The sequence below is a fragment of the Mirounga angustirostris genome, unplaced genomic scaffold (assembly GCF_029215605.1).
Source record: "Mirounga angustirostris isolate CCGP_5_RB_7025 unplaced genomic scaffold, mMirAng1.0.hap1 SCAF_6, whole genome shotgun sequence".
NCBI lineage: Eukaryota > Metazoa > Chordata > Mammalia > Carnivora > Phocidae > Mirounga > Mirounga angustirostris.
The window spans coordinates 40,003,716-40,017,111 of NW_026991714.1; the positions used below are offsets into that span (position 1 = coordinate 40,003,716).

At 35.3% G+C, this 13,396-nt stretch overlaps 1 protein-coding gene across 2 annotated transcripts in view; it reads left to right on the plus strand.

Moving 5' to 3' along the window:
• Positions 1 to 13,396, plus strand: part of KCNK2 (potassium two pore domain channel subfamily K member 2) — a 216,162-nt gene that overhangs the window by 98,231 nt on the left and 104,535 nt on the right. For both annotated transcript variants that reach the window (XM_045876150.1, XM_045876149.1), the window contains exon 3: positions 9,751 to 9,868. In XM_045876150.1, coding sequence (XP_045732106.1) covers positions 9,751 to 9,868 — 118 coding nt within the window. The remainder of the gene's footprint in view (positions 1 to 9,750; positions 9,869 to 13,396) is intronic.

Sequence of the window (13,396 nt, forward strand, 5' to 3'; positions counted from 1 at the left end):
TGTCAAAGGGTAGCTCTATCATTCCAGTTGGCTTAGAAAAATATAAGAAATTCTATCAGGTTCCTGTTTCTCAAGAAAATGGATTTCAACCAATTCAATATTTGCTATGACTGGTGAGTGTATGGGTGTGTAATTGAGAAATACGGGGAAAACTTGGAGGAAAGCTAAGGATGGGTATGAATCACTATGTTTGGGGAAGTTATTCATATACTATTTTTGCCGTCTTGATTTTGTGACATTGAGCCAAGAAATATAAACATATTAAGCAGTTTCGCCAGACTTCCTTTTCTCTGTGTAATGTTAGCAAGTCATTAGTAAACTTACTCTGCAGTGTATTAAGAAATTTTGCCTGGAACCTGAAAGCGTAGCAATTTCTTTTAGACTTACTAATGGCTATGAGTCAACTCAGTTGAAGTAAGAAATACATAAATTTTCGGGGGGGGGGCCTGAAACAGAGGAACTGCCAATCAGAATGTTACTGAAATGTTTTAGTATTGTGATATTTTGCCTTTACTGATGGCTGATTTGGGTTATGGGAAGTTTGATTTATTCAAACACAAATTTGATTAGCTGGCCACGTTGTTGGTTGTGTGTGTGTGTGTGTGTGTGTGTGTGTGTACAGAGCCTGAGATTTTCAATCCTTGCTATGATCTTTTAGTTACAAATTCAGAAAGGGCAAGGGAAAAAATCATTTGTTTTTAAAACGTATAATAAAAAAAAGTTGCCTTTCTGTGGAAACTTGAATAATTTCCCCATTTCCCCTGTGATTTCTTTTATATAGGTATAAAGCACGTTTTAGTTTAAATTTGTATCTGTTATGGAAATATAGGCTTAAGTGTACTGGAAAATCAAATTAATAGAGATCAGTGGCATTTTACTGAAAAAGCCATCAGAATCTCTAAATTTGGGAATTCTGTGGATGCATGTAATTGACAGAGGAAAGCTCCCTTTGCTCCATTTTGGGATGTTTTTTTCTCATCAGTTTAGAACTTCAGGCCTTAAAACAGTGCATGAATAAATGCTGGTTAGTGTTGTATGCCCTAGGCAAAATGGTATAAAAATATTGTCTTACATGCTGTATCTTCTTGATCTCAGTTTTCTGCCTACTCAAATCCTATTTTAAGGACAACCTCTTTTAAAAGAGCTTCCTAGATAGAGTGACTATGACTTGAATTAAGTTCCTATCTGATTCTTTTAGAACTGTCTCTTCTTTGTTATCTAACTAACATTTATCTTTTCCTCTCTACTTGCTCTTTTGTTTCTTGTCGACTTCTTCTTCTACCTCCTTCTTTCTCCATATTTTCCTATTCTTCTTTAATCTCTTTTCCACTACCAATGCTGAGATGAGGTGGAAGGGGCCAAAAAGATAGACAGAGACTAATATTCTGATTGAATATTAATATACCATAGAATAATATGGAATCCAGGAAAACATGGAAAAATGCACATCTGGGGAAATGTTTGCTTCACATGTATGCTTGCTTCACATGTATTTTCCTGGCTCTCCAGAGTTACAAGGACTCAAGGGTCTTAAGCATATTTTATCCTTTCTACACCACAGTGGCATTTCACACCGGGCTCAAAGAAGAACGGAATTTTAGTGTTTCACATTCAGCCCTTGTCTGATGTATAAATCATCTCTATAAAAAACTTTGCAAATGGTCATTTGACCTTGGATACAGTGATACAAATTTATTCATTAATAGAGGGTTGGTTATGTAAACTATTTTACATGTAACTACTCAGTGATGTATCGATGACTAAGAAGTAAGATATTAATGTCTTCAAAATGCTTGGAGCATGTTTATGTTATAGGGAAATAGTTGAAAGCACACTTAATGATTATAACTATTAACAGAACCAAAAATGGAATATATGCATTTTGCAAAAACTGTTTTAGGGCCTGTGAGTGATTTTTTTTTTATTCTTATGTTAATCCCCATACATTACATCATTAGTTTTAGATGTAGTGTTCCATGATTCATTGTTAGTGCATAACACCCAGTGCTCCATGCAGAATGTGCCCTCTTTAATACCCACCACCAGGCTAACCCATCCTCCCACCCCCCTCCCCTCTAGAACCCTCAGTTTGTTTTTCAGTCCATCGTCTCTCATGGTTCGTCTACCCCTCCGATTTCCCCCGCTTCATTCTTCCCCTCACGCTACCTTCTTCTTCTTCTTCTTTTTTTTTTTCTTAACATATATTGCATTATTTGTTTCAGAGGTACAGATCTGAGATTCAACAGTCTTGCACAATTCACAGAGCTCACCAGAGCACATACCCTCCCCAGTGTCTATCACCCAGTCACCCCATCCCTCCCACCCCACCCCCGACTCCAGCAACCCTCAGTTTGTTTCCTGCAATTAAGAATTCCTCATATCAGTGAGATCATATGATACATGTCTTTCTCTGTTTGACTTATTGTGAGTGATCTTTTTTATTCTTATTTTTCCAAATGTCCAGTAATTTGTATATTCATGTTAGGATTAAAAATATCTTCCAAAGTGGATATAGTCAGGGAAGACAACTCTAATAACCAAACAGTTTGCCTCTTGCTCTGGGCTCTGTGGGTGACATCCATCTTTAACTCTCTGTTTTTTCCTACTCTGGATTTTAAGCTTCTGTTTCTACTAATAGGAAATAAATTTACACTTTCAAAAGAGAAAAAAAAAAGAGGCTATACCTTTCATTAGTGTGTATAAAAATAGCTTTGACATGCAATGGTATAATCCCTAAATATAAGGAAAGACATGGGAAGGTAAGCAAGATGTTTACTTTTAGAGCTGCTTTCTATAGTCTGGTGTGTGGAAACAGCTTCCCTTAGGAAATACTTTTTTAGATTATAAGAATTAAGTTTTTTGGGGTGCCTGCCTGGTTCAGTCGGTAGAGCGTGTGACTGTCGATCTTGGGGTTGTGAGTTCAAGCCCTATGTTGAGTGCATAGCTTACTTAAAAAAAAAAAAGAATTAAGTTTTTTTTGTTTATAAAAGGATGCTTCTTTATAAAAAGTTTCTAATTAATGTGTGGTTAAATGTAGGTAATGGATTACTTGGAAGCAATTCAAGGATTTTGAAAAGCCTTTTAAAGAAAACATGAAATGTATTTTGATTCAAATTGTTTTCAACAAGAACAATAGATTAAAAACATCATTGTATATTACCTTTCTCACTTAAAAGATATACCCTGGAGAAACTGTGAAAACTTGCTTCTTTACCAGACTCTAAATATAGAATGATTTAATCACCTGTGTTCTGTATAAAATATGCAAATGTACTACTCCATCCTTTCTCCACAGAAATCAGAAATATATTTTTTAAAGGGAAAAAGATTATCAATGTTAGATTTTAAAAACCTAACCTTTGTCAATTCTTAAAACAGTTTATTTAATGTTGAATATAATTTTGGGTTTTCTTCTTCTTTTTAGAATTTATATAGATTCCTCTATTTTTCCTAGACAAAACATGTATCATCTCCATATAACTAGAATTTCTGAAAAACTAAGTTACATGTAATGTGTCTCAAGTTCACTTATCAAATTGGAGGCTAGAATGTATATTAGCCTCCTATCAATTTGATATCAAATGGTGAATATATATCACCATTTGGAAATTTGATATCAAATGGTGAATATATAAATTTACTTCTACAAAATAAACATCTTAAGTATTAGATAATATCCCTTGACTTTTCAGATATGTGCAAAAGTTGGACACTACTTGAATTTCCAATAGGAATTCAGTAGTTCCTCCATGTTTTCTCAGAATAGAATTCTCAGCCATATAGGGTTTTATTTAATCTGAGAAGTATATATTCTTCATGTGGAACTGTAAGCAAGATCATAATTGATTGATATTAAGTTTCCTGCTAATGGGAATTAGTCTTAATGATGAAAGTAATAGATGTCACACTGAAATGAGAGTTAGCATGTTATTACATACTATTCATGAAAACATAAGTGCCATTCTTCTGTATGCTAATATGAAGTTGTCATTTTGTAGGCCAGAAAGGGCTTAGATATTGGCAATTTTCTATGGTTCAACCTAGTACTATCATTAGCCGAGAGCTGCCACCAGAAAAGTCCTGTGGAGCAATGTGCTAATACAGTGTGGTTTTCAAGAAGTTGTTTGCTCCCTTGTTGGATTGTCAATGGTCCCAAGTGGTATTCTGACCGAAATATTATCTCATCCAAGAAAGCCAAGGTCATTACTTTAGTTTCCAGAATAGTGTGAAAGGACAAAAAAGTGAAGAAGATGGGTTTGGTCTCTGGGCATTTACCCCAGTGGTACAAAGGATGTACAATGGGCTGCCTTTGTATGTAAGTTTATAATAAAGCTCTATAATGCTACTTCTCTGTTGAACCTAATTTGTTATGTCACAGAAGCAGCCCCAGTGACTAAGACTACTACATGTTACTGACATTAGAGGAGAAGCTTCTTGTACAAATGATGTCTGTAAATAACATTTCAGACAGATATGGCCAATAAAGTTAAAACACTCAGGAAATGGATAAACAAACTCATTGATTCAGATACGCCAGTCAATGTTGCCTAGGTTCCACCAGGGCAGTATGTGAATTATGAGCCTGTAAGAGTAAAGGCCATTTCGAGATCATCTCTGGTTTTATGAGCAGGACCTTTCAAAGCAGTTCATATCATCCAACATTAGGTGATCATGGTGTTGACGTATAACCAGAAGGTTAAGAATGAGATGAATAACAATAACCTTTGGCAACAGTATTCATCTGTTACTACATATAATTGATGGATGATGATTATTTTTGTGGTATAACAATAAATAGTAATGATACCTACTATTATATCTTCTCACAAAGTTCTTTGGCAATGAGAACATCATTTATTATTTTGCTTTTCTCACTATTCATATATTTCTCATTCTTCAAGTATTTTAAAATAATCTTGCTTACATACTTCGAGTGTTCAGATGTGGCATTCTGAGTGTGTGATTTGATTCTTTCCCTAAAGACTAGCTTCCTCTCAGGATGAAACTTATTCCCCCACAAGGAAATAATGGCAAAAAAAAAAAAAGGTGTATGATTGTTTCTTACAGAAATTTGGCAAGATAATACTTAACGTTCTTCTTTAAGCAAGTGTGTAATAATACAGATGTCAGTGTAATTATAACTGGACTTGGCCATTATATCAATTTATTGGAAATAGTGTTCTTTTCCAAATGAGAAAAAAATGAGATCAATCTTAAATACCAAGTTAAAAGAAGTTGCCAGGGCACCTGGCTGGCTCAGTCAGAAGAGCATGCGCCTCTTGATCTCTGTGAGTTCCAGCCCCATGCTGGGTGTGGAGATTACTTAAATAAATAAATAAAATTTAAAAAGGAAGTTGTCATTGGACCAGTTATGCATACATCATTGGTGTAACTCAGATACTAATACCTGACAGCTGTAATTTAGAATTTTTACATCACTTAAAACCTTCAAATTATTAATGTGACTTTACTTTTAAGATTATAGGTATGAAAATATATTTTAATGAAATCATGATTACAGTATGAACAGAGGAGGAATTTGTGGAAGGCATTCAGAACATTCTGTATTGTTTTGATGAATGTGAACATCTGAGCCTCTGAGTAAAGGGGAGAAAAAGCGAAATTAGAACTTCTGGTGTCACCTGTATTTTAAGATCCATGATATAACCTACTTTTAAAACAATATGTTCTTCAGGTCTTCCCTGGGGTTATTTAATTTTCAACACATTTTCCTTCAATGACATAATAGCTGGTCAAGTACTTTATAACACATGAAAAAGTTGTTCCTAGGCATTGGGCTCACGGAAACATTTTCATGATTGTCGATGATTGCCTTGCGTTCCAAGGCTAGTCTCATACAATTACAAATAAGTGTGTCTTACCAGTGTTTGGTGTCAAAGCTGAATATAGTTCCAAAATGCCAAATGACACTGAGAATTCAAGAGTGCACAAAATCACAGTAGAACTCTGTGAACTTCTGCTCTAAAGACATCACTGTCATGGAAACTCAGATTATTCATCATTACTTTTATGAGTAATTACCTTTATCATCTCAATGAGTACAAAGCTCTTAGAGCTCTATTTCTGAAGTTTCAACTCATACTCCTGACTAGAACCATGTATTCAACTTCCTTTTCTTAATGCACATTCTATGATTGTCTATATACTAAAGATCAAAATTAAATGTGAATCCAAACAAGATTATCTTACACTCTTTCTATTGTAGATTTTAAGTTTGGAAGTCCTTCTTTAATCAGCACTTCAAGTAATTCTGTGTTAGGATTAGATGCATAGACCCAAATTTCCTTTACTCTAAACAATTCAACTTATTTGTAAGTTGTCAATGTGACTCGATTGTTTACAAAAGTTACCTTTCATGGAAAAATTAATTTTTATTATTGATGAAGTGATTGTTACTTTAGTCACATAATATGGCACATACAGAAACAGTTCTAAAGAAAGCATTTGTGAAGTGCTTTGATAGCCTGAATTAATGTTGAAATTCAAGACTCTTAGACCTATATCAGTATACTTGCCAAGGGCAACCATTTCCTGTGGATATTGACCAAAAGATCTTGTACAAAAATATAAAATAAATTCACAAGAATATTCCAAATAAAGAGCCTCATGGTAGACTCATTCTCATAGTGACTTGACATATTCCCAGTTCCATCTCAAGTCTCTGTTGCAATCATCACAGCTCTGTGATAACTATTTAAAACCCGCACATTATAAGACATTGCTGTTTCTAAGTCTACATTTACTTCTTTTGCATTTAAATAATTTGTGGATGTTATCCAAGTGTCTGGGTAATGTTGCATCTCATCATTGTCAACAAAAGAACTGGCTAAAATAATAGTGCTGACCATGTAGGCTGTTTTAGTCAATTGTTGAAGAAATTACCTTGCTTCTAATCAATAAAATAATTGTATTTAATGGGGTAGAGTCTAAAGACATGACTTATCTTTTCTCATTTATAACTATGTCACCCAGGACGCCTGGGGGGCTCAGTTGGTTAAGCATTTACCTTCGGCTCAGGTTATGATCCCAGGGTCCTGGGGTCAAGTCCTGCGTCAGGCTCCTTGCTCAGCGGGGAGCCTGCTTCTCCCTCTGCCTGCTACTCTCCCTGCTTGTGCTCTCTCTCTGACAAATAAATAAAATCTTAAATATATATATAACTGTCACCCATGTCTTTTTTTTTTTACTTCTCTGTTGTTTCCCCATTGCCTAGCATCATAAGCAATTGATAAATATTTTTGAATAAATGAATATGTTGAAGAAATGTCTAAAACTATAAAAATATACTTGGGATATAATTACAATGTATCTAAATACACCCTCCTTTCCTTGATATTTTTACTGGCAGCATTAGTTTTTCTGGGAGTTGCAAAGCTAGAGATTACGAGCCTGTGCTTACAATGTTTATGTGTACCTCCCTTGTGTTTATTGCTATCTGAAAATATTTCCAAAGACATTTTTAGATTTTCAAGTTTTATTTATCCTTTTTATTTGCTTGCTCTTATAATTATTTAATTAAATACCATTTTCTTACCAGTAGTCAGTATATTTAATGATAAAATACTAAAACATTGAGGATTTTATGCTACAAAAGACAAAAAAGTCTGCTTTCCTTATTTTTATTCAACATTGCTCTGGAAATACCAATGTAATAAGGGATGAAAGGTAGTAAAACATAACTTTTGGAAGATGTAGAGGTAAAATACCATTATTTGTAAAGCTATAAGCTTGCTTACTTGGTTCTCCAGGTACAAAACAATATCAAACAAAGTTCAGTATACAGCAGTGGTTCTCAAGATGTTATCCCAAGACCCTCTCAAAGGTCTGATGAGGTCAAAGCTATTTTCTTGAAAATATGAAGATGATTTTGCCTTTTCCACTCCCCTTGTCTCATGAGTTTTTCAGAGGCTATGTGATGTGCTCTCCAGTAAGTTGAATGCAGAAGCATATAATCGAATCTGTTTTCTATTAATCCAGAAATTTTAGATTTTTTTTTTAAGTTTTTGTTTATTTACATGACAGAGAGAGTGAGAGCCAGAGAGCATAAGCAGGGAGGAGGCAGAGGGAGAGGGAGAAGCAGACTCCCCACTGAGCAGGGAGCCTGATGCGGGGCTCTATCCCAGGACTCTGAGATCATGACCTGAGCTGAAGGCAGACACTCAACCGACTGAGCCACCCAGGCATTGATCCCCCTTTTTTTAAGATTTTATTTATTTATTTGACACAGAGAGATCACAAGTAGGCAGAGCGGCAGACAGAGGGAGAGGGAGAAGCAGGCTCCCCACTGAACAGATACATGTACATATCTGGCAATGATTAAGTTAACATGGTAATGACAAAGAAAAACTATACATAGAAAAATATTAAATAAAAATAGAGAATACATTTCATATATTTCATAAATCCAACCATGTAAAAAGTATAACAAAATACCAGGAGTAGATACTTTAATACATTAACAGTAATTATCTCTGGATTCTGGAATTATGAATAATTTTTGTTATGTTTGTTATGCCTTTCTGTATTTTCCTAATTTTTTACAGCAAATGTTATTGTTAAAATTTTTTAAAAAGCATTACTATTCAATTAACTTGACACAGAACTATTAAAGTTTTCATTTATAGGGTAAAACAAATCAGACAAATGAAATTTTATATTGCATTTCAGTTCTAGATTACATGCTCTTTTCCATCTGACAGTAACTTCCTGGGGTAGTACCCTCCATTTTCACAGTGTAGTTTTGTCTGTTTGCCAGTAAACTAACCTTAAACAAGTCACTTTACCTCTCTTGGTCTTTAATTTCCTTGCCTATCAAATGACGCTCCTTCCAATTTTATAATCTGGAAATTAAATGATAAAGATTTCTAAAACTATACACGGAAACATCTTTCCCTACAATCTGTATGTCCCTCTTTTACTACACAATTTTCTCCTAACATATTCTCTTCTATGTTTTGTGCTTCTGAATATTCCCATCCCCTGCTCAACATCTGATGATTGAAGGGATTGTAATGTCATCTTCCTGTCTGTCTCTCTGAATTACTTAAGGCAGCATCCAGACCCTAGTGTCCCTATATGAATATTGTTGAGTGATTGTCATCTATGGGTCTTTGGTGATATTTTGGTGGTGCTATGATATTGTCATAGAATTTATAAAAAGTCTGCAGAAATTCTAAGAATCTAGATATACATGGACTAACTGAAGTGGGATAGTGAATTGCTGTTGCCTTTCCTTCTTAGCCTGTTTTGTTGGACCTTGTTAATAAATACGCTTTACAGTTATACACAACCCTGGCTTGGCTGTATATGTTTAACATTCAAAACAATGAGTACTCTTAGAAATACTTTTTGATGAAGCTATTATATATTATTTAAATTGTAAGTTTGCAAACTGGTATTTTAACTCTGTGGTGCTTACTAAAAAGCATGGTTGTATTTAGTAGTTAATTCAGATAAGGCACTGAATATGTTAATGGATGAGATATGAATGCATATTGGTATAATATGTGCTCCATACAGATCCATTCACTTGATATACAATACAATTTTCTTATCATTTAACTTATTACATTCTTTAGTATAAAGCCTTAATCTATATTGTATACTTCAAATGGAAAACCAAGCCTTAGAATTGATTCTCTTTGTCTAATTCGTCAACTGGGGTGAAATATACACTGTTTGATGCCTCCATGTGATTCATGTGTACTGATAAATTTCTTTTTAAACTTGCAGCAAATAGTGGCAGCAATAAATGCAGGGATTATACCTTTAGGAAACACCTCCAATCAAATCAGTCACTGGGATTTGGGAAGTTCCTTCTTCTTTGCTGGCACTGTTATAACAACTATAGGTAGGAGACAACTTATTTTGTTTTTTAATTTTGGTACAGCTTGTGAGCTAAACTTCATGTTTGAATTTTTCTTTTACAGTTGGTCAAATTGGTCTATGGAAGGTAGAAAGCTAGATTTTAGTAAATTGATTTTGAAAAAAGGGTTTAAAAGTTGAACAAAGGAGTGATGGAAATGGATTAATTATTGTGCCGGAATACTAACTTAAATTTAAAATGCATATGAACCTGGAGAGCAGAGCATTTGAGTCATTTGACTAATGGATATTAATGTCAAGAAATGGCTTGAAATGATGATTTTTGGGGGGCAAATAGTTTCAAATTTTCCTGCATCTTTGATTTTTTAGTGTAGAAAGAAAAGATTTGAGTACAGTTTTGACATTCTCTTCATGAAGTTCTTGTTTGATATCACCTTTTTCAATTTGCAAATTTTAACTCTACATTTCAACGGATTTTTCCTGTTCTTATATGCTTGTCTATTATGATTACTTCAGGGATTTTAAAAAATATGTTGTTTTTGCAATAGTGCAAATGTATAAAAAAATTGACACTGAAATATGAGGATTACAAGAAGAATTTAAGTTTAAGCCCTTGCTGTTTGCCTTCTATTCACATTGTTTGTTATAATGTTAAAAAGGACCACATAGTGGAACACTGTCTCTTTTTGGGTTGACTGTGCATTCACTTAGCGTCTTCTAGGAAGCAGAATGGGTATATATACATGACTTTTCTTCTGGTAATTAGTCATTCAGTGCTTAAGAAATATCCAGAGGCTAGAAATACAGACTCCATAGTGAAAACCACGCTTGCAATGCTGTGGGGATTGGGAAGGGTTACAGCTGTCTTTTTTCATGGAAGGAGATGGGTTTAAAGCATAATTTTCAAGATAGGGAAGGAACTGACTCATCTCAGTTATGAAGGAATTTTAGGTGGAAGAAGTCTTTCCTTCTCCATATGCTGGTGATGATATTTCCCCTCATGGGCCTGGTGTCTGATTTTGGGGTATGAATTATGAGTCTAAAAGTTTTCATTTTATTATGTGATGCCATTGATAAATTGTGGAGTAGATAAGGTTTTCAAATCAGTGCTTTATATCAAACTCCTAAATAAGAGGACACAGACAGTGTATGGATGAACTCTTGCCTAAAATTTTCCTTTGAAAAAAGTTTGTAGAATCCTGTCATTATCTGAATCCACTGTAATGCGTCTTTGTGCCCGATCACTTTCCAGTGAAATAAATACCTGAGCATGTTGATTTTTGCCTTTGTGAAGAGGTCAGGGAACTATATTTACTCTTACATTTCCACCAGCTAGGTCAAAAGTTGTGTGGCTGTGAAAACCTGGAAGAATGGCAATCTTGATTTCTAACCATAATAACAGGTTAACTTTGGAGCTTAGACGTCTTGGCCCATTTCTACTATGGAAATAACTGTTTATTGTGTAAACTACTTAGAGTCTAGAAAGGGCGGGGGATCCTCACAGACTGAGTGAGAATGGTTTGTTTCTGCCCCATGAAAACTCAGAAGTCCAAGTTCTAACTCATCATGACCACTGCTGAATTATTCTGCAAGAGACTTAGTCATTATACTGACTTACGGTTGCATCATGTGTTTGTAAACAGTCTCATTTTTTGAATCCCAAATTCAGTAAGTTTTGCAGACATATACTTCCACACATGAAAAAAAATAAACCATTATTACCAGCCTTACCCCAAATTATAGCCATTAAGCACAGGAGCTGATTATTCCGGTTGTTTAGGTAGCTGCCCGACAGCCCAAATCCCTTGCTGTTCTATCTCAGACTTTAGTCTTAAGTGGATTAAGTCATTCCAGGTCACCCACATTTCCTCCATGTCCTTTTACTCCTAGGTCAAGGTCATCTCCTCTGACCTTAGACTAGATTATGGTCTAGGGCAGGATAAAAATTTTGCCTTCTTTTATACGTGTCCACTTTGACATCTAAATCACCATTCAGTAGAATTCAAAGTATAATTATTAATCTTCATATTGATAATAATCGTATGAGCTTTGAAGTGGTTTTTAGCAATCACAGCAATTGTAACCCCTAGCACTAGCTGCATTGCGTTAGTCATTTAAAAAAAGAACTTGAGACAGTTTTGGAGGATAAATTGCAGTGGCTTTTATGGGGTGCCTGGTATAGGCAATGCTTCACGGAGCGTTGTTAGCTGCAGCTGTCCAAGATTCGTCTATTCGGTGTTACCAATTTGTCTAAGAAGCCACAAGGACTCTTATTGTTCATGGGAAATATGCCCAAGGGAAGTTCAGTTATACAAAATAGATTATTAAAACTTAAGGCCTAATTTTAGAGACTCTCTTCATATATCTACACACTCTTTCCAAAATCATACACTTCCAAACCCTGCACAAATTCCATTCCACAGTTGCACAGACTAAAATCCAATCTTGACTGTTCTCATTCCCTCACACCTGACTTTCAGTCCATCAATCAGTTCTGTTGGCTCTGACTTTAAAATACATCCATAATGTAACCACTACACACCATTCAAAGTGCCACCATTTTGGTCCAAGGCAGCATTGTCTCAATGTCAGCATCCTTGCAGAAAGAAGCTTTCTGCTGATAGCATCTCTGTGCTCTCCACCTTGGGGCAAACACTGTACTCCTGCCCATCTCACCTAGTAAGATACACGTTCTATGAGGTTAGGGATTTTATGTGTTTGAGTCTTTTCTGTATCCCCATGCTTGACCCATAGTAGATGCTTAACAACTGGAATTAATAACAAATAAGCATTCTAATGGTATGAACTGTGGCCTGTTTTAAATTACGTAAACTAAATTGATACCTATTCTTAGCTCTTTCAACAGATTTTAGTGCCAGCTTTTTTGCTAGTTTGTTCTTTATTTATTCAACAAATAATATAGCATTGTCACTCTGCTATTATCAAGATAAAAGATAAATTACTTGAGCCTAAGTCACGCCCAGACCAGTCAGGGAGGCCAGTGGACAAATAGTCATTTATAATATAGAGTGCCACATGCTATGGGTTAAGAGTATTTAATGGGAATCTATAGGAACTACACTATAGGTAGATACTGGGATAGGCGGATGGGTAAGGAAGGGACAATGCTTTCCTTTTCTTAGTAAACGTTGTCCTAGTTGAGACCCGAAAGAGAATTAGGAGTTTCCCAGGTGAATGAAGGTGGAAAGGGAACATTGTAGGCATTGGGAGTTCATGTGGGAGAGATTAGGACCAAGGAACATTATGTTCTGTTTGGGGATTGCAAGTTATCTAGAATCGTTGTTTGTAGTTGAAGGGATTCCTCGTCAGGACCATGTAAATCAGTGAGTCGGCGTAAGTGGCTCCTGTTGGATCAGTGCTACTTCTGCCACTGCCTGGGTAGAAAGGACACAGCCCCTGCTCGGAATCCAATTGGGGAGAGAAAATGTACGCTTAGGAAATAATCGAAGGATAACAGAGATAAGTCTTGTATAATCAAGTGTTACATGGAAGAGTGGTTTAAACAATGGTTTAGGAATTGAGAAAAAGGAAA